A 25,124-nucleotide genomic window follows, 5' to 3' on the forward strand; every position below is an offset into this window, starting at 1 on the left:
TCCGGGAACCAGCAGTATAGAAGTCAACAGGCAAACCGTCAGCACCGCCCATATGTACAAAGTAGAATTTCAGCCCGCTAAGATATGTTATAGCGTCATCTTGGGTGTACTATTAATTAGAAGAGATAGCACTCTGACCAAGGGAACAGTGATACTCTTGGACGGAAACACAACTCTCAGCAATAGCTCCAAGCAATCACTTGTGCCTGGTGATTGACACGCGCTGGGAAGCAGCGTTGGCTTGCAGACTAAACTAGGTAAAGGTAATTCATGAATGTGAATGCCATGTGACAGAGATATCTGTTTCTTTAGTGCACAATGTGACATTATACAAATGTACAGCATGTGAAGAGTTAATGTTATGTTAAGCCTAGCCACTAGAGGGAGTTAAGGGACAGTACTATAAATTGCACTGGCTCTTAATCGAAGGGGAGATTAGACTGGAGCTGATAAAGACAAGATTCATAGTGTATTTGCAGGGTTAGTTAAGATATAATAGTTATAATTAGTAGAGATAGTGTTAGTGAGTGTAGTTTAATTCTTACATGTATGTTTGCTGTTCATAATAAGTTTCAAATTCAAATTTAATAGTGCTAATAAAATTAGTTTAGTTCTTCAAAAGAGCTTTGTGTATCTTTGTGATCACAATGCCTTCCATCCTGGAAACCCCTCACAAAGATCTCCACACACAACATTAACTGTGCCAGAATAGGCAGACTGGGCAGATATACTGACTTCTATGGCTAACTCAAAGTAGCAATGCGTTACGGAAAACTCAAATCTTCAGTGTGAATGCATCAGATTGTGGTAAAATGGCCAACAACCTGAATTTTAGGCACGATATGGAATTGAACACTTTAAATTAAGAGTTGGACATTTTAAATTAAAGCACAGTCAGAACCACAGACAGGCCTGATGGGAATTCGAACAGTCAAGTTTGAATAAACTGGATGAAGAAAGACAGCCGAGGCAAGTCTGGGCCTGTCCTGTAAACAAGACATCAGTCCCATTCAAATGGATTGATGTTATGGATTGCCCAGATGAAACCCGGCTTTCTGGCACCTAGCTTTCCCGCCGGTACCATATATGGGATAAGGTTAGGTCTGGACAATGCAACTGAAATGCACCCCTGGGGGTTGGTTCCTGGTATCTTGCAAAGTTGCAATTGGCAACTCCATTGGGTGTTACGACCCCCTCCCCGAGACCTCATTGCCTGAAGGCCAGAGAAGTTTCTGGAGGGCACAAAGAGGGGTATAAGGAAGAAGCATCCAGAGACCCTCCCCAGCGAAGACTAGGGGAAGAGGCAACAGAGAAGTCTCCATGGCGGACCAGAGGACAGAAGAAAGCAACGATTGAGACCCACCTTTGCAGATGAAGGTCCTCTACACCTGCCGCATGTCAATGGGATTTTCCATTGAACCTACCCCACATTGCCTGGAAACCTGCAGGCGGGGATGTGCTGCAGGCAGGAATAGAGAATCTCATTGGCTGGAGAATTCCATCCAGTATTTCTATGAACATTTCAGACCCCAGGTGAGGATCGCAGCAGGCCACCTCCACTTCCGATGTGCCGCCTAGACGGAGCATTAGGACACATAGGCTCGAAAGTTAAGTTGGCACGGATGAAGCACATGTTAGTGGTAGGGGCTAGGGCAGAGAACTTCTATATAAACACCTGCTCGCCAATGCTGAGACCTGCCTCGGTGCTCTATCTAGGGGTGCAAGGGATGGGCTGGGCAGGGTACAGAGGATGTGCCGGAGGGGGGGGGGGGGCACGGTGGGAGGCCACTGGTGCGGGGCATGGGCATTGGAGGTGTGCCAGGGCCCAAGTGACGCCGCCCGAGGCAGCAGGGGACGGGGCTAGTTATGTGGGGACGCCTTGTGTAGGCCCACCCGGTGCATGTTCTACCACCGCACACTGCCCAGGCCCCGCCCACCAGACCTGATGCGGCGCTGGCTTGCCACCTCCTCGGCCTGATGGGCGGCCGGCTCTCCATCTTCTATGGCTGGTTCCCTGTTCCTCTGGAGCAGGCTGCGCTACTGCAGGGCCCTCCCCGAGCAGCTCCTGCTTCTACAGTCTCATGGCATCCACCAGGGCTGCGGCAGCCAGGCAGATGCTCACCACTCCTGGTTGGGTACCGAATTCCATTGTCTGCAGGGGGTGAAAGGTGGACATGTAAGCATGGCGAGTGCCTCCATGCCTGTGCTGGTATGTATTAGGGATAATACGGTACACCAGGAATGCCGAGGAGCTATTGGAGGACAGATGCTGGATCCCGATTGGATCCTCCACCTACTGGGCTCCACCCAGATAGGAGGGATATAAGAACCTGGGTTTAATCCCCGCAGCTGCATTCTGTGAGTGAGCTGCTGGGGAACGAGTCTGAACAAGTCTGCTCAATAAAGCCTCGATTGACCCACCCGGGGGTCACTCGTTTCTACCACTTCATAAAGGCTCGCAACCTCCCTTACTCCGTCGAGGACGTCCGAACAGTCACCAGGAACTGCCAAATCTGTGCAGAATGCAAACCGCATTTTTTCAGGCCAGATAGACATGATAAAGGCTTCCCGTCCCTTTGAACGCCTCAGTTTGGATTTCAAAGGCCCCCTCCCCTCCACTGATCGCAACACGTACTTTCTTAACGTCATTGACGAATACTCCCGCTTCCCCTTCACCATCCCCTGCCCCGACATGACCGCGGCCACGGTCATTAAAGCCCTCGGCACCATCTTTACCCTGTTCGGTTTCCCCGCCTACATCCATAGCGACAGGGGGTCCTCCTTCATGAGTGACAAGCTGCATCAATTCCTGCTCAGCAAGGGCATAGCCTCGAGCAGGACGACCAGCTACAACCCCCGGGGGAACGGGCAGGTAGAGAGGGAGAACGGAACGGTCTGGAAGACCGTCCTACTGGCCCGACGGTCCCGTTAATGCCGGGTCCGTCCCGTTAATTTTGCCGAGTGGAGGCAGAACATTGCGGGAGGTCCGTAGAATGCGGGGTCGGTCCCGTTAATTCCCAACTTCCCGCTGGCAGGAAGTCCTCCCGGATGCACTTCATTCTATCCGGTCCCTGCTGTGTACCACCACTAACCAAATGCCTCACGGGCGCCTCCTTGTCTTCTCTAGGAGGTCCGCTTCTGGAACGTCACTTCCGACCTGGCTGGCGGCCCCGGAACCCATCCTGCTCCGGAAACATGTGCGGGCGCACAAATCAGACCCGCTGGTGGAAAAGGTACATCTACTCCACGCAAACCCGCAGTACGCCTACGTGGCGTACCCAGACGGCTGACAGGACACGGTCTCTCTGCGGGACCTGGCGCCCGCCGGAGCTCCCCAACCCCCCCCAACACAAATCACCTCCCCCTCACTCCCGCCGGTGCACCCCACAGCCACCCCCTTCCCGGGGGGATCGGTCCTCCTCCCAGGCCCGTCCAGGAGTAAGGAAACAGAAGGGGACAGCGCGATGCTCCCAGAGTCGACCGGACCTGAGCCAGCACCACCACCACCACCTGGGCTGAGAGGATCGGAAAGGGCAACCAGAGCACCATCTCGACTCATCGAATCGACTTAAGATGTATATAATTCAGTGGCCCAGCAAAGCGGCATTGTTGTAAATAGTTGACGCTGCAAATCAGGTAAAATGTGAATAATTCGGTGGCCCAGTAAAAGCGGCATGATTGTATATAGTTCAATGGTTAAGGTACCGACCCTGTAAACCCCTACCAGCATACCACCCACCACCCCGCCGGGTTCTTTTTTAACAAGGGGAGAATGTGGTGGTATGTATTAGGGATAATACGGTACACCAGGAATGCCGAGCAGCTATTGGAGGACAGATGCTGGATCCCGATTGGATCCTCCACCTACTGGGCTCCACCCAGATAGGAGGGATATAAGAACCTGGGTTTAATCCCCGCAGCTGCATTCTGTGAGTGAGCTGCTGGGGAACGAGTCTGAACAAGTTTGCTCAATAAAGCCTCGATTGAAGTTCTTTACGTCTCGCCTCATGTGTGAGTTATGTGGGAACGCCTTGTGTAGGCCCACCCGGTGCATGTTCTACCACCGCACACTGCCCAGGCCCCGCCCACCAGACCTGATGCGGCGCTGGCTTGCCACCTCCTCGGCCTGATGGGCAGCCGGCTCTCCATCTTCTATGGCTGGTTCCCTGTTCCTCTGGAACAGGCTGCGCTACTGCAGGGCCCTCCCTGAGCAGCTCCTGCTTCTACAGTCTCATGGCATCCACCTGTGCTGCGGCAGCCAGGCAGATGCTCACCACTCCTGGTTGGGTACCGAATTCCATTGTCTGCAGGGGGTGAAAGGTGGACATGTGGGCAGCACGGTAGCCTTGTGGATAGCACAATTGCTTCACAGCTCCAGGGTCCCAGGTTCGATTCCGGCTTGGGTCACTGTCTGTGTGGAGTCAGCACATCCTCCCCGTGTGTGCGTGGGTTTCCTCCGGGTGCTCCGGTTTCCTCCCACAGTCCAAAAGATGTGCAGGTTAGGTGGATTGGCTATGCTAAATTGCCCTTCATGTATAAAAATTCCCCTTAGTGTAGGGTGGGGTTACTGGGTTATGGGGATAGGGTGGAGGTGTTGACCTTGGGTGGGGTGCTCTTCCCAAGAGCCGGTACAGACTCGATGGGCCGAATGGCCTCCTTCTGCACTGTAAATTCTATGATCTATGTAAGCATGGCGAGTGCCTCCATGCCCAACCAGGTCCACCAAGCTGCACGGTGGCACCAGCCTGCATTGCAGGCCCTGCCCCCACATGTTTCCGCCCCTCCCCCCGACCATTCCCCCTGACACGTTGACCTCAGCACTGCATCCTGGCCCCATCGGTGCCTGGCACCGGGGAACCTCTGACTCTGGCACCCATTCCTGCCACCGGTACGCTCTGTGGCCCCTGTCCTGTTCCCCCCTATGGGGTGGTCCTCTTTGGGTGGGCCGCATGTTGCCCCGCCAGCGGGGTGGCGCCCGGCTGTGGAGCCGGAGGTCCGGAGAATGCGGGGTCGGTCCCGTTAATTCTGCCGAGTGGAGGCAGAACATTGCGGGAGGTCCGGAGAATGCGGGGTCGGTCCCGTTAATTCTGCCGAGTGGAGGCAGAACATTGCGGGAGGTCCGGAGAATGCGGGGTCGGTCCCGTTAATTCTGCCGAGTGGAGGCAGAACATTGCGGGAGGTCCGGAGAATGCGGGGTCGGTCCCGTTAATTCTGCCGAGTGGAGGCAGAACATTGCGGGAGGTCCGGAGAATGCGGGGTCGGTCCCGTTAATTCTGCTGAGTGGAGGCAGAACATTGCGGGAGGTCCGGAGAATGCGGGGTCGGTCCCGTTAATTCTGCCGAGTGGAGGCAGAACATTGCGGGAGGTCCGGAGAATGCGGGGTCGATCCCGTTAATTTTGCCGAGTGGAGGCAGAACATTGCGGGAGGTCCGGAGAATGTGGGGTCGGTCCCGTTAATTTTGCCGAGTGGAGGCAGAACATTGCGGGAGGTCCGTAGAATGCGGGGTCGGTCCCGTTAATTCTGCCGAGTGGAGGCAGAACATTGCGGGAGGTCCGGAGAATGCCGGGTCGGTCCCGTTAATTTTGCCGAGTGGAGGCAGAACATTGCGGGAGGTCCGTAGAATGCGGGGTCGGTCCCGTTAATTCTGCCGAGTGGAGGAGGAACATTGCGGGAGGTCCGGAGAATGCCGGGTCGGTCCCGTTAATGATCTGCCAGCTGCCCTCACTGTACACTATGCATGCCCATGCTGTCGTGTTCCGGAGAGCGCATTCAAGCCACTGTCGAGGCACCAAAGCATGGCATTCTGATGGGGCCGGCCTCGTTTTTCTGCTCTCGCGGGTTGTCCACCCAATCGTGGTTCGCCATTTTGCGAAGAATCCAGCCCAAAAACTTGGGTAGGGTTAGCACTTCCTGTAGAATCGCAATATGAAGTCTTTGGGCTGGATTCTCCATTGCTGCGTCTAAATGCCGATGGCAACCGAGGATCCATGGAGTTCCACGATGGAAAAATCGGCACCACACCCGCACCGATTCCACTACTGGTGAGGGGCTAGCACCGGCGCCGCGTCAAACACCCGTGGAACACGTGTAAGACGGTGGGAGAATCGCCGGACATATGAAGGGCTGACTAGCTGAAAAGTTGGTGCCAGTTGTGCTGGACCACGTACCCGTCCATGCCGACCCCACAGCCCACCTCCCAGCCACCTCCCACTACTCCCCCCAGCCCCGGCAGAAGCCCCCCCCCCCCCCTCGGCCAGCGGCGTGACTGTCGGTGAAGTAGTGCGGTGCTGGACACTGTCGGTACATCCTCTCTCTCTCTCTGCAGCCATCACGCCAGGCTCACAACTGTTGAGACCACACGTGGCCCGCTCTATTGGGAACTCGGCCCATTGGAGGCAGAGCCTTGTGGGTGGGCCCCATAATGAGATGCGAATGCGGTCGCAACTACATGTGATGCGTGTGCAATGACGTTGATTTGGAGGGGGCAGAGCATCACGACCCAGCGTCAAACCGGTGCCTGCCGCGACCTCTGTGTTGGGAGCTATTCTCCACCCAATCGCTCTTCCCGATTTCAGCGTCGGGCGACGGAGAATCCCGCCCTTTGTGTTTTTTCTTAAAAATCATACCTGGGTATGTGCCACTATGTGTATTCTGCAATACATATCTATATTAAGCAATGAGTGACAATGGGAGTGGCTTTCAGTCTATTGATTGTTGGCTTTCCCAATGATGTTCTCAATTATCTTGCATTCTGACATTGTTTCTAATGCCTTTACTGAATTAGATAAATTGTTTATATATAGAACTGTCAGCATATGCCTGATTCTCAAATGGAATATTGTCCAAACATGAATCTTGAATTAGTGGTCAGCTAATTATGGATTAATTTAATTTTCTAATAAATGGGTCTTGGAAAAGCATAACATTGATCATTGGGAATATTGTTTATATTTGTTTTACCTGTTTGGCATCAAACTTTACTCCGAAATCTACCGATGTTAATTTTGGGAAAAATGTCTATGTGGATAGAGGAAGATTTAATGAGACAGGAAGTAAATGCCCATCTATTTCAAAGTGGGTATATTTGTCTTTTTTTTGGAAATGATTTTTATTGAATGTTTAACATTTCATGCAAAAGATGACAAAATACTTTTGCCCAAATACTCACCACCCTTGCCTCCCGCCCTCCCATCCAAACTACCACCCAAACAATGAGTAAACGCCCCCCCTAATATCTAGCAGTGACCAATTCTTTAAAGTATACTATAAACGGTCGTCATCTATGATACAACCCTTCAATCAACCCCCTTACAGTGAATTTGACCTTCTCGAGGTGCAAAAACTCCATCAAATCACCTATCTATCCCAAAGCCTTCGGCGGTGCTGCCAGCCTCCAGCCCAACAGGATACGCCTCGGTTCCACCAATGAAGCGAAGGCCAGGACATCCGCCCCTGTCCCCGTCCGCGGTTCCAGCACATCGGAGACACAAAAATCGCTGCCAGTAGACAGGGTTCCACCCTCACACTAAGGATTGCTGACATGGTATCAGCTTGGGGCTTGACCAGAACATGTGTGTATGGTGTGCGAGCCCCCTCGAACAGCGCTCACACCTGTCCTCCGTCTCTTCAAAAAGCGGTTCATCCTTGCTTTAGTAAGGTGTGCTCAAAAAACTACCTTTAACTGAATGAGGCTGAACTGCGTGCAAGATGATGTCGCGCTCACCCTCCTCAACGTCTCACTCCCACACCCCTTCTGCCAATATTGGCCCCAATTCCTCCACCCATTTTGCCTTCACTCCCTCAACTAAACTCAACTCCTTTCCGGCTATTTGTTGGTACATTCCAGACATAATACCCTCCACCGGTCCCGCGCAGGATAAAATCCACTCTAATAAGGTAGATAGCTGTACCACCGGAAAGCTGGCAACAACCACTTAACCCAGCTCTGCACTTGGAGGTACCTGAACCCGTCCGTTAGCTCATACATCTCCTTTAGCTCCTCAAAACTGGCAAACTGCCCTTCCAAGAATAGATCCCCCACCTTCTCGAACCCTCTTTACCTCCATGCACTAAATGTGGCCTCCAGCCTTGCGGGTCAAAGAGGGTGATTAGTACAAATGAGAGTCTGCCGTGAAACTGCAAACAATTCAAAACGTTGGCGGAGCATTATCTCCATAATGTTCCCAATAGATGCTTCCGATCCCTTACGTATAACAGCAAATCAACAGCATATAATGATACCCTGTGCTCCACCCCTCCCTCTAACTATCCCGATCCATTCCTTGAAGGCCCTCAACGCCATAGCCAATGGCTCAATTGCCTTTACAGCAGCAAAGGAGACAGCAGGCAGACCTGCCTCGTGCCCTGATGTAGCCGAAAGGTCTCAGAGGTCATATCATTAGTACAGACACTAGCATACAGCAGCCCCACCCAGGGCACAAATCCCAGACCTAGCCCAAATTTCTTGAATACAGTAAAATACCCACTCCACCCGGTCAAACGCCTTCTCCACATCCAGAGATACAATGATCTCCGGCTCCGGGCTGGTCGCAGAAGTAAACATCACATTAAGCAACCGGCACACATTCGTCATCAACCTCCGCCCCTTCACAAACCCCGTCTGATCTTCTCCTATTACCTCCGGGAGACACGACTCCAGCCTTAAAGCCAACACCATGGCCAGCAATTTGGCATCGACATTCAACAGGGAAATCGGACAGTATGATCCACACTCCGTGGGGTCTTTGTCCATCCTCAAGTGACATACCTGGACACCTGCCCCAATGTCCCTGGGAAAGCGCCCCACTCCAAGGAGTCTCTAAACATGCCCAGCAAAAGCGGACCCAACTGATCCATGGACTTTTTATAGAAGTCCACTGGGAACCCATCCGGCCCTGGCGCTTTCCCTGATTGCATCTGTTCCAACGCTCTAGATCTCCTCCAAACAAAGGGGAGCCTCCAACTCCTCCCGCAATTCCTGCCCCACTTTGGGAAACTCCAGACCCCCCCAAAAACGTCACCGTCTCTCGCCCATCTTTTGATGGTTCCGACCGATATAAAACTTCTCATAAAAGGTTTTGAACATACCATTCACCTTCTCAAGATCGCAGACCAACTTACTTCCCAATCCCTAACTTGAGCAATCTTCCTATCCACCTCCCGTTGCCTTAATTAATGTGCCAAGAACAGACTTGCCTTCTCCCCATACTTGCAAACTTCACCTTTTGCCCACCTCAACTGCCACATCGCTTTGTCCATTGACATCAAGCTGAACTGTATTTGCAGTTCCTTCCTGCACACCAATAGTTCTGGGGTCAGATCCCCCACACATCTATGATCCATGCTTAAAATCTTATCCACCAATTTATGTCGCTCCTCTCTAGCTTCCGCATCCACCTTAACTGCTATAATCTCTCCCATGATCACCACTTTCAGTGACCCCCACAGATTTGAACATAGAAAATACAGCACAGAACAGGCCCTTTGGCCCACGATGTTGTGCCGAACCTTTGTCCTAGATTAATCATAGATTATCATTGAATTTACAGTGCAGAAGGAGGCCATTCGGCCCCCTGAGTCTGCACCGGCTCTTGGAAAGAGCACCCTACCCAAACTCAACACCTCCACCCAACACCAAGGGCAATTTTGGACATGAAGGGCAATTTATCACGGCCAATCCACCTACCCTGCACATCTTTGGACTGTGGGAGGAAACCGGAGCACCCGGAGGAAACCCACGCACACACGGGGAGGACGTGCAGACTCCGCACAGACAGTGACCCAAGCCGGAATCGAACCTGGGACCCTGGAGCTGTGAAGCAATTGTGCTATCCACAATGCTACCGTGCTGCCCTTAAGAACAAATAAATCTACACTATAACATTTTACCGTAATCCATGTACATATCCAATAGCTGCTTGAAGGTCCCTAATGTTTCTGACTCAACTACTTCCACAGGCAGTGCATTCCATGCCCCCACTACTCTCTGGGTAAAGAACCTACCTCTGATATCCCTCCTATATCTTCCACCTTTCACCTTAAATTTATGTCCCCTTGTAATGGTTTGTTCCACCCGGGGAAAAAGTCTCTGACTGTCTACTCTATCTATTCCCCTGATCATCTTATAAACCTCTATCAAGTCGCCCCTCATCCTTCTCCGTTCTAATGAGAAAAGGCCTAGCACCCTCAACCTTTCCTCGTAAGACCTACTCTCCATTCCAGGTACCATCCTGGTAAATCTTCTTTGCACCTTTTCCAAAGCGTCCACATCCTTCCTAAAATGAGGTGACCAGAACTGTACACAGTACTCCAAATGTGGCCTTACCAAAGTTTTGTACAGCTGCATCATCACCTCACGGCTCTTAAATTCAATCCCTCTGTTAATGAACGTGAGCACACCATAGGCCTTCTTCACAGCTCTATCCACTTGAGTGGCAACTTTCAAAGATCTATGAACATAGACCCCAAGATCTCTCTGCTCCTCCACATTGCCAAGAACTCTACCGTTAACCCTGTATTCCGCATTCATATTTGTCCTTCCAAAATGGACCACCTCACATTTTTCAGGGTTAAACTCCATCTGCCACTTCTCAGCCCAGCTCTGCATCCTATCTATGTCTCTTTGCAGCCGACAACAGCCCTCCTCACTATCCACAACTCCACCAATCTCTGTATCGTCTGCAAATTTACTGACCCACCCTTCAACTCCCTCATCCAAGTCATTAATGAAAATCACAAACAGCAGAGGACCCAGAACTGATCCCTGCGGTACGCCACTGGTAACTGGGATCCAGGCTGAATATTTGCCATCCACCACCACTCTCTGACTTCTATCGGTTAGCCAGTTCGGTATCCAACTGGCCAAATTTCCCACTATCCCATGCCTCCTTACTTTCTGCAGAAGCCTACCATGGGGAACCTTATCAAATGCCTTACTAAAATCCATGTACACTACATCCACTGCTTTACCTTCATCCACATGCTTGGTCACCTCCTCAAAGAATTCAATAAGATTTGTAAGGCAAGACCTACCCCTCACAAATCCATGCTGACTATCCCTAATCAAGCAGTGTCTTTCCAGATGCTCAGAAATCCTATCCTTCAGTACCCTTTCCATTACTTTGCCTACCACCGAAGTAAGACTAACTGGCCTGTAATTCCCAGGGTTATCCCTAGTCCCTTTTTTGAACAGGGGCACGACATTCGCCACTCTCCAATCCCCTGGTACCACCCCTGTTGACAGTGAGGACGAAAAGATCATTGCCAACGGCTCTGCAATTTCATCTCTTGCTTCCCATAGAATCCTTGGATATATCCCGTCAGGCCCGGAGGACTTGTCTATCCTCACGTTTTTCAAAATGCCCAACACATCTTCCTTCCTAACAAGTATTTCCTCGAGCTTACCAGTCTGTTTCACACTGTCCTCTCCAACAATATCGCCCCTCTCATTTGTAAATACAGAAGAAAAGTACTCGTTCAAGACCTCTCCTATCTCTTCAGACTCAATACACAATCTTCCGCTACTGTCCTTGATCGGACCTACCCTCGCTCTAGTCATTCTCATATTTCTCACATATGTGTAAAAGGCCTTGGGGTTTTCCTTGATCCTACCCGCCAAAGATTGTTCATGCCCTCTCTTAGCTCTCCTAATCCCTTTCTTCAGTTCCCTCCTGGCTATCTTGTATCCCTCCAACGCCCTGTCTGAACCTTGTTTCCTCAGCCTTACATAAGTCTCCTTTTTCCTCTTAACAAGACATTCAACCTCTCTTGTCAACCATGGTTCCCTCACTCAACCATCTCTTCCCTGCCTGACAGGGACATACATATCAAGGACACGTAGTACCTGTTCCTTGAACAAGTTCCACATTTCACTTGTGTCCTTCCCTGACAGCCTATGTTCCCAACTTATGCACTTTAATTCTTGTCTGACAACATCGTATTTACCCTTCCCCCAATTGTAAACCTTGCCCTGTTGCACGCACCTATCCCTCTCCATTACTAAAGTGAAAGGCACAGAATTGTGGTCACTATCTCCAAAATGCTCCCCCACTAACAAATCTATCACTTGCCCTGGTTCATTACCAAGTACTAAATCCAATATTGCCCCTCCTCTGGTCGGACAATCTACATACTGTGTTAGAAAAGCTTCCTGGACACACTGCACAAACACCACCCCATCCAAACTGTTTGATCTAAAGAGTTTCCACTCAATATTTGGGAAGTTAAAGTCACCCATGACTACTACCCTGTGACTTCTGCACCTTTCCAAAATCTGTTTCCCAATCTGTTCCTCCACATCTCTGCTACTATTGGGGGGCCTATAGAAAACTCCTAACAAGGTGACTGCTCCTTTCCTATTTCTGACTTCAACCCATACTACCTCATTAGGGTGATACTCCTCGAACTGCCTTTCTGCAGCTGTTATACTATCTCTAATTAACAATGCCACCCACCCCCTCTCTTTTACCACCCTCCCTAATCGTATTGAAACATCTATAACCAGGGACCTCCAACAACCATTTCTGCCCCTCTTCTATCCAAGTTTCCGTGATGGCCACCACATCGTAGTCCCAAGTACCGATCCATGCCTTAAGTTCACCCACCTTATTCCTGATGCTTCTTGCGTTGAAGTATACACACTTCAACCCATCTCCGTGCCTGCAAATACTCTCCTTTGTCAGTGTTCCCTTCCCCACTGCCTCATTACACGCTTTGGCGTCCTGAATATCGGCTAATTTAGTTGCTGGACTACAAATCCGGTTCCCATTCTCCTGCCAAATTAGTTTAAACCCTCCCGAAGAGTACTAGAAAACCTCCCTCCCAGGATATTGGTGCCCCTCTGGTTCAGATGCAACCCGTCCTGCTTGTACAGGTCCCACCTTCCCCAGAATGCGCTCCAATTATTCAAATACCTGAAGCCCTCCCTCCTACACCATTCCTGCAGCCACGTGTTCAACTGCACTCTCTCCCTATTCCTAGCCTCGCTATCACGTGGCACCGGCAACAAACCAGAGATGACAACTCTGTCTGTCCTGGCTTTTAACTTCCAGCCTAACTCCCTAAACTTGTTTATTACCTCCACACCCCTTTTCCTACCTACGTCGTTGGTACCAATGTGCACCACGACTTCTGGCTGCTCCCCCTCCCCCTTAAGGATCCTGAAGACACGATCCAAGACATCCCTGGCCCTGGCACCCGGGAGGCAACATACCTTCCGGGAGTCTCGCTCGCGACCACAGAATCTCCTATCTATTCCCCTAACCATTGAATCTCCTAAAACTATTGCTTTTCTATTCTCCCCCTTCCCTTCTGAGCCCCAGAGCCAGACTCAGTGCCAGAGACCTGGCCGCTAGGGCCTTCCCCCGGTAGGTCATCCCCCCCGACAGCATCCAAAATGGTATACTTGTTTTGAAGGGGAACGGCCACGAGGGATCCCTGCACTGTCTGCCTGTTTGTTTTTTTCCCCCTGACTGTAACCCAGCTATTCTTGTCCTGTACCTTGGGTGTGGTTACCTCCCTGTAACTCTTCTCAATCACCCCCTCTGCCTCCCGGATGATCCGAAGTTCATCCATCTTCCCTAACACGGTCTTTGAGGAGCTGAAGTTGGGTGCACTTCCCGCAGGTATAGTCAGCGGGGACACCGGTGGTATCCCTCACCACCCACATCTTACAGGTGGAGCATGCAACTGGCCTAGCCTCCATCCCCTCTTACCTGACAGAATATAGCTGCCCTGTGGACTAACTAGATCTCCGCCCTCCGACTCTGCTCCCAGTCAGCTACACTTTCTGTAAACTCCTGGCTCTCTTCTCACTCTTTGCGGAAATGTCGGAAACAAAATGAAAGGAGCACCTTACTCCCTCCTCACCTAACTCCCTCGGTCACCAAACTCTTACTATAGCACTCAAAATGCACCAAATTCAGCACTCCCTCGGTCACCAAACTCTTACTATCGCACTCAAAATGCATCAAATTCAGCACTCCCTCGGTCACCAAACTCTTACTATAGCACTCAAAATGCACCAAATTCAGCACTCCCTCGGTCACCAAACTCTTACTATAGCACTCAAAATGCATCAAATTCAGCACTCCCTCGGTCACCAAACTCTTACTATAGCACTCAAAATGCACCAAATTCAGCACTCAGTGCAAACAAAGTCTGCACTGTAGGCGATCACTTTTATACTGTCAATCTAGCCTCTGAAAACTGGCCTAATCCCATTAACTAATTAACAAGCTCCAGCTGCAAGTGCCGACAAGTAGAAGCTTGTTTAAAGCTGATTGAAAATTCACCTTCTTCTAAACCAAACAGCAACTTTTAAGTTAATTAACTAAAAAAAAGAAAGACTAAACTTTAGATAAAAATGAAGCCTTATACTCCCTCGGTCACCAAACTCTTACTATAGCACTCAAAATGCACCAAATTCAGCACTCATGCAAACCTGAGGGTGAAACATCCCCATTATCATTATTTGCAATGTGTTCCATTATGGTCCTCGAACTCCTCACACAGACCCCAAGTTGGACAACAGCCCTACATCTAACCATCAACCCCTCAGTGCTCTTGACCCACCCCCCACGCCAGACCCTCTCAATGCGGGGCATGATCGAGATATTCGGCCGCCCTAACCCCAACCAGAAGAGTTTGACTCATAAGGAAGTAATCAATCTGCGAATACACTTTGTGTACTGTGGGGAAAAACGAGAATTCCCTATCCCCCAGGTGCGTGAACCTCCATGGGTATGGCCCTCCACCTCCTCCATGAACGTGGACAATACTCTTACCATCCTCCCGTGGACAGCGATCTCGGTGTCGATCGTTCTGCCTTCGGGTCCAGCACAAAGCTCATATCACCCCCCCATAATAAGGTGGTGAGTGTCCAGGTCTGGCACCACCACCACTCACCGCTTCATGAATGACACACTGCCCAGATTTGGGGCATATACGTTCACCGGTACCACTGGTTTCCCCACCAAGACTCCTACTACTGTCACGTTTTGACCCCCCGCCCCGAATCTGCTGTCACCTTTTCCACGTGGAACTGATCACACTCGTTGATTAGGATCGCCCCCCCCGGACCCTACTGTCAAAGCCCGAGTGGAACACCTGGCTCACCCAGGCCTTCGGAGCTTGATCTGGTCTCGTTCTTGCACGTGTGTCTCTTGAGTGTCCCTTTAGATGGGCAAAAACCCTTGTTTTATTAACAGGGCCCCCCAGACACCATATGTTCCAGGTGACCAACCATGTCAGGGGCTTCAACCCCCTGCCACCTCAAGTCAGCCATTACCACTGCGGTAGGTCATACAATCCTCAACAGTACTCTTGGATAACGTAGATGACGACCTGCCCCACCTCAAAGATGAGACAAAGAAAAACTTCTGATCGCTGCTAGTTCCCTCCTCCCTCCCCCACTAGATCGGCAGGCAACATGCCACCTATATTAACCCTGTTCCTCTCCCAACCGACCACACTAGACCCATCGAACCTTGTCTAACTGACCCAACAAGTCGCAGACCCACCCCCATACCATTCCCAACTCCAAGCAATGTGACCACCCCCAAGGTCCAACCCCAAACGTCACTAAATCCAAGGCCTGTGATCACTGCCCCCTGCCCATATCCCTCATCTTATCATCCCCATGGACCTAATCTATAGAAAAAAAAGAAAACAGTGTAGAAAATCTCCCCCATCATCAACAAACGAATGACATGGCCACAAAGAACCCGACAAACATAACACATTATTACAATACTTACAATTACACCAGCTCAGCTTGTCCACCCACCAACCCTCCTCAAACCATTCCCAGTCCTTCTTCCTTGACGAAGGCCTCTGCCTGCTCCAGTGAGTCGAAGTAATGGTCCTTCGAACCCAACCTCACCCTCAGCTTCGCCGGGTACTGCACCGCATCCACCCCCTTGAAGGCTGCCCTCCTTTTCACCAACTCGGTATCGATATTTTGGTGAATATGCACAATGTTGCTGTCCCAGTCAATATTCTGACGCTGCCTAGCCCACTCCAGGACCCATTCCTTCCTCTGGTAGGTTTGAAACCAAACAATCACCCCATGTGGTGGCTCATTCGGCCTCAGCTCGTGTCGCAGGACTTGCTGTGCCCTAACAAAATTTGGCAGAGCAAACACATCACATCATCCCTGCCCACCAGCCGAGAAAACATCGCCAAAGATTGTTCGATCGGCTCGTGCCCTCCAGCAGGTTCATATGCCTCGACCTGTTTTCCAGATCATCTACCTTGGCTTTCAGGCCCTTGTCTTAATCTGCCAGAATCTGCATTTCAGCCTCCAATAAAACCAGTCGGTCCTCATGGTTTGACTGGGCCTCCTCAATACCCTTTAACGTCTCACCCTGCTCCCTCACAACCCTGGAGTGGGCCCAATGTCTCCTCACCAGTGGCTTTAAACGATTCCTTCAGTCCCCTGCCTTGCCACTCAAATCTACCATCCATCGGTCTTCTGAACTTTTCCAGCTCCTGCGCCATTGCCATCTACAAGGTTTCCAGCGTGATGGGCGCAGCCGTATCCTCCGCCATCTTGTCTCCCTTGAGTTCCTTTACCAGGCTACCTGCCTACGATTTCTTCCCTGCAGCCTTCTTCAACGCTGCTTTAGACATCCTCTCAGCACCTTAACCATCCTCCCCACCAAGCTACCAGGTTAAAACCCAAAGTTTTACAAAGAACAATACAGCACAGGAACAAGCCCTTCAGACCTCCATGCCTGTACCGGTCATGATACCACCCTTGGCCAAAACCCTTAGCACGTCCTCAAGCCATATCCCTCTATTACCCATCCGATCCACATATTTGTAAAGACACCGTTAATGTATCTGCTTCCACAACCTTCCCTGGCAGCTCGTTCCAGGCACTCACCACCCTCTGTGTAAAAAACCTGCCTCACACATCTCCTCTAAACTTTGCCCCACGGACCTCAGACCTATGCCCACTAGTGACTGACCCCTCTGACCTGGGAAAGAGTGCCTGCCCATCCACTCTATCCATGGCCCTTATAATCTTGTAGACCTCTATCAGCTCGCCCCTCAATCTCCATTGTTCCAATGAAAACAGTCAAGTCTATTCAGCCTCTCTGCATAGCTAACACCTTGGTCCTGGTAAACCTCCTCTGCACCCTCTCCAAAGCCTCCACATCCTTCCAGTAGTGTGGTGACCAGAATTGTGCGCAATATTCCAAGTGCAGCCGCACCAAGGTTCCATACAACTTGTAGCGTGACTAGCCAGTTTTTATACTCGATGCCCCGTCCAATGAAGGCAAGCATTCCATATGCTTTTTTGACTACCTTGTCCACTTGTTTGGCACTTTCAAAGATCTGTGGACCTGTACCCCCAAATCGCTCTGACTTTCTATATTCTTAAGAGTTTTGCCATTTACTGTATATTTCCCCTCTAGTTAGACCTACCAACATGCATTACCTCACATGTGTCCAGATTAAACTCCATTTGCCATTTCTCTGCCCAAGTCTCCAACCTATCTATTTCCTGCTGTATCCTCTGACAATCCTCAACACTATCTGCCACTCCACCAACCTTAGTGTCATCCGCGAACTTAGTAATCAGACCAGCTACATTTTCCTCCAGATCGTTTATGTATACGACAAACAACAGAGGCGCAGCACCAATCCCTGTGGAACACCACTAGTCACACCCTTCATTCACAGAAACACGCTTCTACTGTTACCTTCTGCCTTCTGTGGCGGAGCCAGTTCTGAATCCATCTTGCCACCTCACCTCTGATCCTGTGTGACTTCACCTTTTATGCCAGTCTGCCATGAGGCACCTTGTCAAAGGCTTTACTGAAGTCCATGTAAACAACATCCACCACCCTTCCTCATCAATCATCTTTGTCACCTCCTCAAAAAACCCGATCAAGTTAGGGAGGCACAACCTCCCCTTCACAAAACCATGTTATCACTAATGAGTCCATTTGTTTCGAAATGGGTATAAATCCTGTCCCTGAGAAGTCTCTCCAATAATTTACCTACTACTGACGGGAGGCTCACCGGCCTATAGATTCCTGGATTATCCCTGCTCCCTTTCTTAAACAGCAGTATCACATTAGCTATTCTCCAGACCTCTGGCATCTCACCTGTAGCCAATGAGGATACAAAGATGTCAGTTAAGGCCCCAGCAATTTCCTCCCTTGCTTCCCTCAGTATTCTGGGGTAAATCCCATCAGGCCCCGGAGACTTGTCTATCTTAATGTCTTTTAAAACACCCAATACCTCCTTCTTTTTGATATCAATATGACCCAGACTATCCACACACCCTACCCAAGAATCATCTTCTACAAAGACCTTTTCTTGGTGAACACTGATGCAAAGTACTCATTTAGTACCTCGCCCATTTCCTCAGGCTGGCTCAACACATAGATTCCCCCAATGTCCTTAAGTGGTCCAATCCTTTCCCTGGCCACCCTCTTGCTTTTTACATATGAATAAAAAGCTTTGGGATTCACCTTAATCCTACTTGCCAAGGACTTTTTATGACCCCTCCTAGCTCTCCTAATTTCCCGCTTAAGTGCCTTCTTACTTTCTTTATATTTAAGAGTTTCCCACCCTTCTTGACCGTAGACCTCGACCGTAGGATCAGTTTTTAAAAAATTAATTGATGGGATGTGGCGTCGTTGGTTAGGCCAGCATTTATTGCCCATCCCTAGTTACCCTTCAGAAGGTCTATTCAGAATGAGATGCATTTGACTTTTACCGTGGCTACAATTCCTTAAGTACTGGAATATTTTGCAGCTTTCATTAGGCATACCTTTCTTGTTCCATATGCAGAGCTGCATTCTTCCTGGAAATATATAAGGATTATAATTATATATAGTTATGAAGCAATATTCAGCAATTTGAAACTTTAAAAAATGTCTTAATTCATGATATTTTTAAAAATGAATTCACCAGGTTGCTCCTATTCATGCCTGTTCTAGCCCATGGTTTTCTTCGGTCCACCCCCCATTGCACCCACCACGGTTCAAACCTTTGGCTCTCTTAAGCAGTGGACAATTTGCCTCATATTCTTTGGGCGTGATATAACGGCAGTGTCGCGTGGGGCGTGAATCCGAGCCACACAGTTAGATTCTGAAATCGGAAACAGCAGGCTTGCACGAGAGGGGTGTTGGCCGCCATCAGTGTGGGGTTGCCCTGGGCCGGGAAGGGGCTCAGCACCCGTGGGTCCGATATGCCATCCCCGAGATCGTGTGTACCCATACCAGGGGTAACTTCAGCTGCTGCCTGTCCATCCCACCGAACACTCCCAAGACAGACGCCATCCGTGGAAATATGGTGAAGGTCACTTTAACCTCCACAGGCCATGGCGGTGTCTGACCGCACAGCTGAAAGCTATCGCTAGCAGGGAATTGGCAATGTTAGTCGTGTGAGCACCTCACAGCTCCCATGTGGATACCCATGGGTAAACCAGCCATGTCACAGGCAGGCGCTAATTTAATTCTTTTTTTCCTTATTAAGGAGCAATTTGGCATGGTCAATTCACCTACCAGGCACATTTTTGGGTTGTGGGGGTGAGACCCATGCAGACACAGGGAGAATGTGCAAATTCCACAAGGACAGTGACCCGGGGCCGGGATCGAACCCGGGTCCTCAGCGGCGTTAGGCAGCAGTGATAATCATTGCACCACTGTGCCGCCCAGAAGGCAGGTGTTACTGCCTAGCATCCCAATCAGATTGTGAAGCCTGGACACATCGCCGGAACACTGGAGGCACCAACACTACAGGGGCAGCAGCCAACAATCGAACACCCAAAAGCCAGGCAGCAGTAGTGGGGATATCCCACAACCAGAGGGTGATGTGTGAATCGCAAAGAGGGGGGGTTACCAGAGCCCGGTCCCACTACTGTCCCCGGCAGGGGTCTTGGGTCCAGTGCCCAGGGGCCCCACAGCACATTGGCTGGCACCTGAGAGATGGCAGGGAATGTAAGGGTGAAGGAGGCTTGGGGGATTTGAGGGTACAGGGGTGGAAGCCCTCACTGATTGTCAGCCTCTCGCCCACTCCAATCCCTTACGGATATCACATCCAGCAGCAACTGCCCTCGCCCTGAGGGACCCGCCCCCCCCCCCATCAGTCCTGGGAGGGATCCAGAGGGGGAGGCCGGCGATGGCCCAAGGTGTACAGGCGTCGCTGGTCATTCGAAGAGATGTCGCACAACATGTGCCGCAGGAGACTCATCCTCAACAAGGGGACGGTGCAGCACCTGTACCATGTCCTTGTGGACTTGGCATCAAGTAGTGGAGGAGGATACCCACTCCCCATGGCAGTGAAGGTCACCGCAGCCCTGAACCTTTACACCTCAGGTTCATTCCAGGGTTTGAATGCAGACTTGTGTGTCATATCCCAACCAACAGCCCACAACGGCATCTGTGAAGTCAAGGGTGCCCTATTTGCCTGGGCAGCTAACTATATAAACTTTAAGAAGTCTTACAACACCAGGTTAAAGTCCAACAGGTTTGTTTCGATATCACTATCTTTCGGAGCGCTGCTCCTTCCTCAGGTGAATGAAGAGGTATGTTCCGGACTTTAACCTGGTGCTGTAAGACTTCTTACTGTGCTCACCCCAGTCCAACGCCGGCATCTCCACATCATATATAAACTTTGACATGGACCAAGCCCATCAGGATGCCCGGGCTGCAGGATTCTCTGCCATTGCCAGGATGCCCCAGATCCAGGGGGTAATAGATGGCACACATATCACCGTGCACGCACCAGACAATCCGGGAGCGCCCTTCATTAACAGGAAGGGGTTGCACTCCCTGAATGTTCAACTTGTGTGTGGCCACCACCTCAAGATCATGCATGTCTGTGCACACTTCCCCGGCAGTGTGCCTGACAGCTTAATCCTGGGGCAGTCGGAGATCCCCGGTGTCTTCAATGGACACTCCAGGATGATCAGTAGACCAGGGATAAGGGGTAGCTGCTTAGGTCCTGGCTAATCGCGCCAGTGCGGAGGCCGGAGACCGATGTGGAGACCCGATATAACAAGGCCCCTGTGTCCACATGGCCTGTCATTGAGCGATGCATCGTACTGCTTAAAATGCGGTTTTGTTGCCTCAACCGCTGTGATGGTGAACTCCAGTACACTCCCTGGAGGGTCACCTGCTTTGGGATGGTCTGCATTGCCCTCTACAACCTGGAACAGCAGCGGGCAATGAGCTGGAGGTGGAGGAGGAGGAACATGTGGCCTCGTCAGAGGAGGAGCCAGACGAGGCGAGGCTGGAGAACGGGCATGGGGAGGACCGTGGGAGCAGCCGGAGGGTGGAGGACAGGCAGCGGCAGCAAGGGTCTGACATGCCCAGAGGGCCAAGTAGGCCCTCATCCTCACTCGCTTCGCATAGAATGTGGCTTCATCCGTTATCTCATTCCTTTCCCACCCACCATGCCCCTCAGCACATGTCGCTTTCAAACAACAGTTGATTAGGATTCAGGAAAGTCACGTTCCTGAGAGAATGAACAAAGAAAAGGATAAGAATGTGAAGTTTAGGTAGCCTTGGATAACGAGGGACATTGTGAATCTCGTCAAAATGAAAAATGAGACTTTTGTACGGTCTAGAAAGGTGGGAACAGTCAAAACATTTGGGGAGTATAAAGAAAGTAGGAAGGTACTGAAGCGGGAAATTAGGAGGGCCAGGAGGGGTCATGAAAAGTCCTTGGCAAGTAGGATTAAGGTGAATCCCAAAGCTTTTTTATTCATATGTAAAAAGCAAGAGGGTGGCCAGGGAAAGGATTGGACCACTTAAGGGCAGTCGGGGGAATCTATGTGTTGAGCCAGAGGAAATGAGGAAATACTTTTGCATCAATGTTCACTAAAGAAAGGGACTTTGTGGAAGTTGATTCTTGGGTAGGGTGTGTGGACAGTTTGGATCATGTTAACATGGAAAAGGGGGAGGTTTTGGGTCTTCCCAGAATACTGAGGGAAGCAAGGGAGGAAATTGCTGGGGCCTTGGCTGACATCTTTGTATCCTCATTAGCTACAGGTGGGATCCCAGAGGACTGGAGAATCGCTAATGTGGTACCGCTGTTTAAGAAAGGTAGCAGAGGGCAGCACGGTGGTGCAAGTGGTTAGCACAGTTGCCTCATGGCGCCGAGGTCCCAGGTTCGATCCCGGCTCTGGGTCACTGTCCGTGTGGAGTTTGCATATTCTCCCCGTGTTTGCGTGGGTTTCGCCCCCACAACCCAAAAGATGTGCAGGGTAGGTGGATAGGCCACACTTAGTTGCCCCTTAATTGGAAAAAAAAAATGAATTGGATACTCTAAATTTATTTTTAAAAAGGTAGCAGTGGTAATCCAGGAAACTATAGGCCGGTGAACTTCACATTGGTAGTAGGTAAATTATTGGTGAGAATTCTCAGGGACAGAATTTATACCCATTTTGAAACAAATGGACTCATTAGTGATGGACAGCATGGTTTTGTGAAGGGGAGGTCGTGCCTCACTAACTTGATCGGGTTTTTTGAGGAGGTGACAAAGATGATTGATGAGGAAGGGTGGTGGATGTTGTTTACATGGACTTCAGTAAAGCCTTTGACAAGGTGCCTCATGGCAGACTGGTATAAAAGGTGAAGTCACACGGGATCAGAGGCGAGGTGGCAAGATGGATACAGAACTGGCTCCGTCACAGAAGGCAGAAGGTTACAGTAGAAGGGTGTTTTTCTGAATGGAAAGCTGTGACTAGTGGTGTTTCACAGGGATTGGCGCTTGGGCCTTTGTTGTTTGTAGTGCACATAAACAATTTGGAAGGAAATGTAGCCGGTCTGATCTGTAAGTTCGCGGATGACACCAAGGCTGGTGCAGTGGCAGATAGTGTTGAGGATTGTCAGAAGATACAGCAGGACATAGATAGGTTGGAGACTTGGGCAGAGAAATGGAAAATGGAGTTTAATCCAGACAAATGTAAAGTAATGCATTTTAATAGGTCTAACATAGAGGGGAAATATACCGTAAATGGTAAAACTCTTAGGAATATAGAAAGTCAGAGAGATCTGGGCGTGCAGGTCCACAGATCTTTGAAGGTGGCAACACAAGTTAACAAGGTAGTTAAGAAAGTATACGGAATGCTTGCCTTCATTGGACGGGGCATTGAGTATAAAAACTGTCAAGTCATGCTACAGTTGTACAGGACCTTGGTAAGGCCGCACTTGGAATATTGCACACAATTCTGGTCACCACACTACCAGAAGGATGTGGACGCATTTGGAGAGGGTGCAGAGGAGGTTTACCTGGATTCTGCCTGTCTAGAGGGTGTTAACTATGTAGAGAGGCTGAATAGACTCAGACTGTTTTCATTAGAAAGATGGAAGTTGAGGGGTGACCTGATAGAGGTCTACAAGATTATGAGAGGCATGGATAGAGTGGATGGGCAGGCGCTCTTTCCTAGGGTGGAGGGGTCAGTCACCAGGGGGCATAGGTTTAAGGTCCATGGGGCAAAGTTTAGAGGAGATGTGCGAGGCAGGTTTTTTACACAGAGGGTGGTGAGTGCCTGGAACATGTTGCCAGGGGAGGTTGTGGAAGCAGATACATTAATGGCGTTCAAAAGGCATCTTGACAAACACATGGATAGGATGGGTATAGAGGTATACGGCACAAGGAAGTGCTGAGGGTTTTGGCCCAAGATTGGTATCATGACCGGTACAGGCTTGGAGGGCTGAAGGGCCTGTTCCTGTGCTGTATTGTTCTTTGTTTTGTCAGTGGGTCAATATACAAAGCAGGAGGGTGATGATAACCCGCTGTGAGGTGAGCTCTGGTGCTCATCTGTGCCATTGTCTGTCCTCTGACAGCTCATACTCATCACCTGCATGTGGTATGGTGGGGGGGGGGGGGAAATCTAGGACTACTATGCCCTGGGGCTGGGGCCGGGGAAGTGCAGAGGGCAAATGGGAGGGGAATGCTGGCCGGCCCACAGTGCGGAATAACATGACAGAGGCTACGCATTTCTTGGGTGTAACGGGTTTTAATGGTGTACAATCATGACCCTAACTGTCCCGAGCTACCAATGGTGCCGCCACCCGTAAACCCAGTATGCACATCAGAGGTGGAGGCAGCCTGCTGCTTACCGTGTCCTGTTGCCTTTGATGCCCCTGGTGGGTGACCTGTGGAGGGCTTTGTGCCAGCAGGCCCCAGCCAACTTGCCGGTGGCACACGTATTGTCGTGCCATCCTGTTTCGCCGCTGACCCCAAATCGTGCCGTTGTCAGGAGGGGGGCAGGGACTTGGAAGATCTGGTGACCATCCGTCTTCTCCCTGTAGGGAAGCTCCGAATTGGTCTCCAGTGCTCCCTCCTCCCAATTGGTGCCCATAGGGCCTGGGGGAGGGGGGGGGGGGTGGGGGGGGAGAGGGTGCGGTCAGGGGGTCACCTATGTGACGAGGCCAGGTTCTGCAGTGCCTCGCTAATATCCGCCTGTGTCTCGGACACAATCCTCAGTGACTGGGACATGCTCTGGAGCGCCTTGGCAATGCCCACTTGAGACTGAGACACATCCCCCAGCGACTGGGACATGCTGTCAAGGCCCTCAGCCCTGGCCATGATTGACTGAGCAACACCTTGGACACCACTCATGGTGCTGATGTCATGCTCCAGGCTTTCCACTGAGGTTGCCACCCTAGCAGTGTTGACTCCTGAGCCCGTAGCCTTTGGGACTCCTCCAACCGACTGTGGTCCCGCTGGAGTATCACTAACATCCCCCTCTGAATCTCACGGCCGCACCCTATCGTCTGCATCAGCTCCAGGATAACCTGGTCCAGCATCTCAGCTCCTGACTGGGACCCAGCTGGGTCCTGGGGTCCAGCAGATCTCTGACTGCTGTCCCCTCAGACATTCCTGCCTCCAGTTGCATCAGCAACTGTGTGGTACTCACCAGATTGTGCCCCAGACCCTGTCCACTACATTCGCCCACAAAGGTGCGTGTCTCTGCGCTATTGGAGGGTGGGGATGATAGGTGTGATGCCTCAAAGGTGGCATCCTAGGAGCTCCCGTCCATTCTCTTGGGAGGTGGGGGGGTGCCACCCTGGATGGGCCAGCACCATCGGATGGAGATCCTGAGGGAGAATGGACATGTGGTCAGGGAAGGATCATTATGCCAGGCATGAAC

At 50.8% G+C, this 25,124-nt stretch overlaps 1 protein-coding gene across 1 annotated transcript in view; it reads right to left on the reverse strand.

Moving 5' to 3' along the window:
• Nucleotides 1–25,124, reverse strand: part of LOC140427287 (uncharacterized) — a 254,987-nt gene that overhangs the window by 67,067 nt on the left and 162,796 nt on the right. The window contains exon 7 of the mRNA XM_072512861.1: nt 18,789–18,821. Within this exon, the coding sequence (XP_072368962.1) occupies nt 18,789–18,821 (33 nt within the window). The remainder of the gene's footprint in view (nt 1–18,788; nt 18,822–25,124) is intronic.

The sequence above is a fragment of the Scyliorhinus torazame genome, chromosome 7, assembly GCF_047496885.1.
Source record: "Scyliorhinus torazame isolate Kashiwa2021f chromosome 7, sScyTor2.1, whole genome shotgun sequence".
In the NCBI taxonomy this organism is placed as follows: Eukaryota; Metazoa; Chordata; class Chondrichthyes; order Carcharhiniformes; family Scyliorhinidae; genus Scyliorhinus; species Scyliorhinus torazame.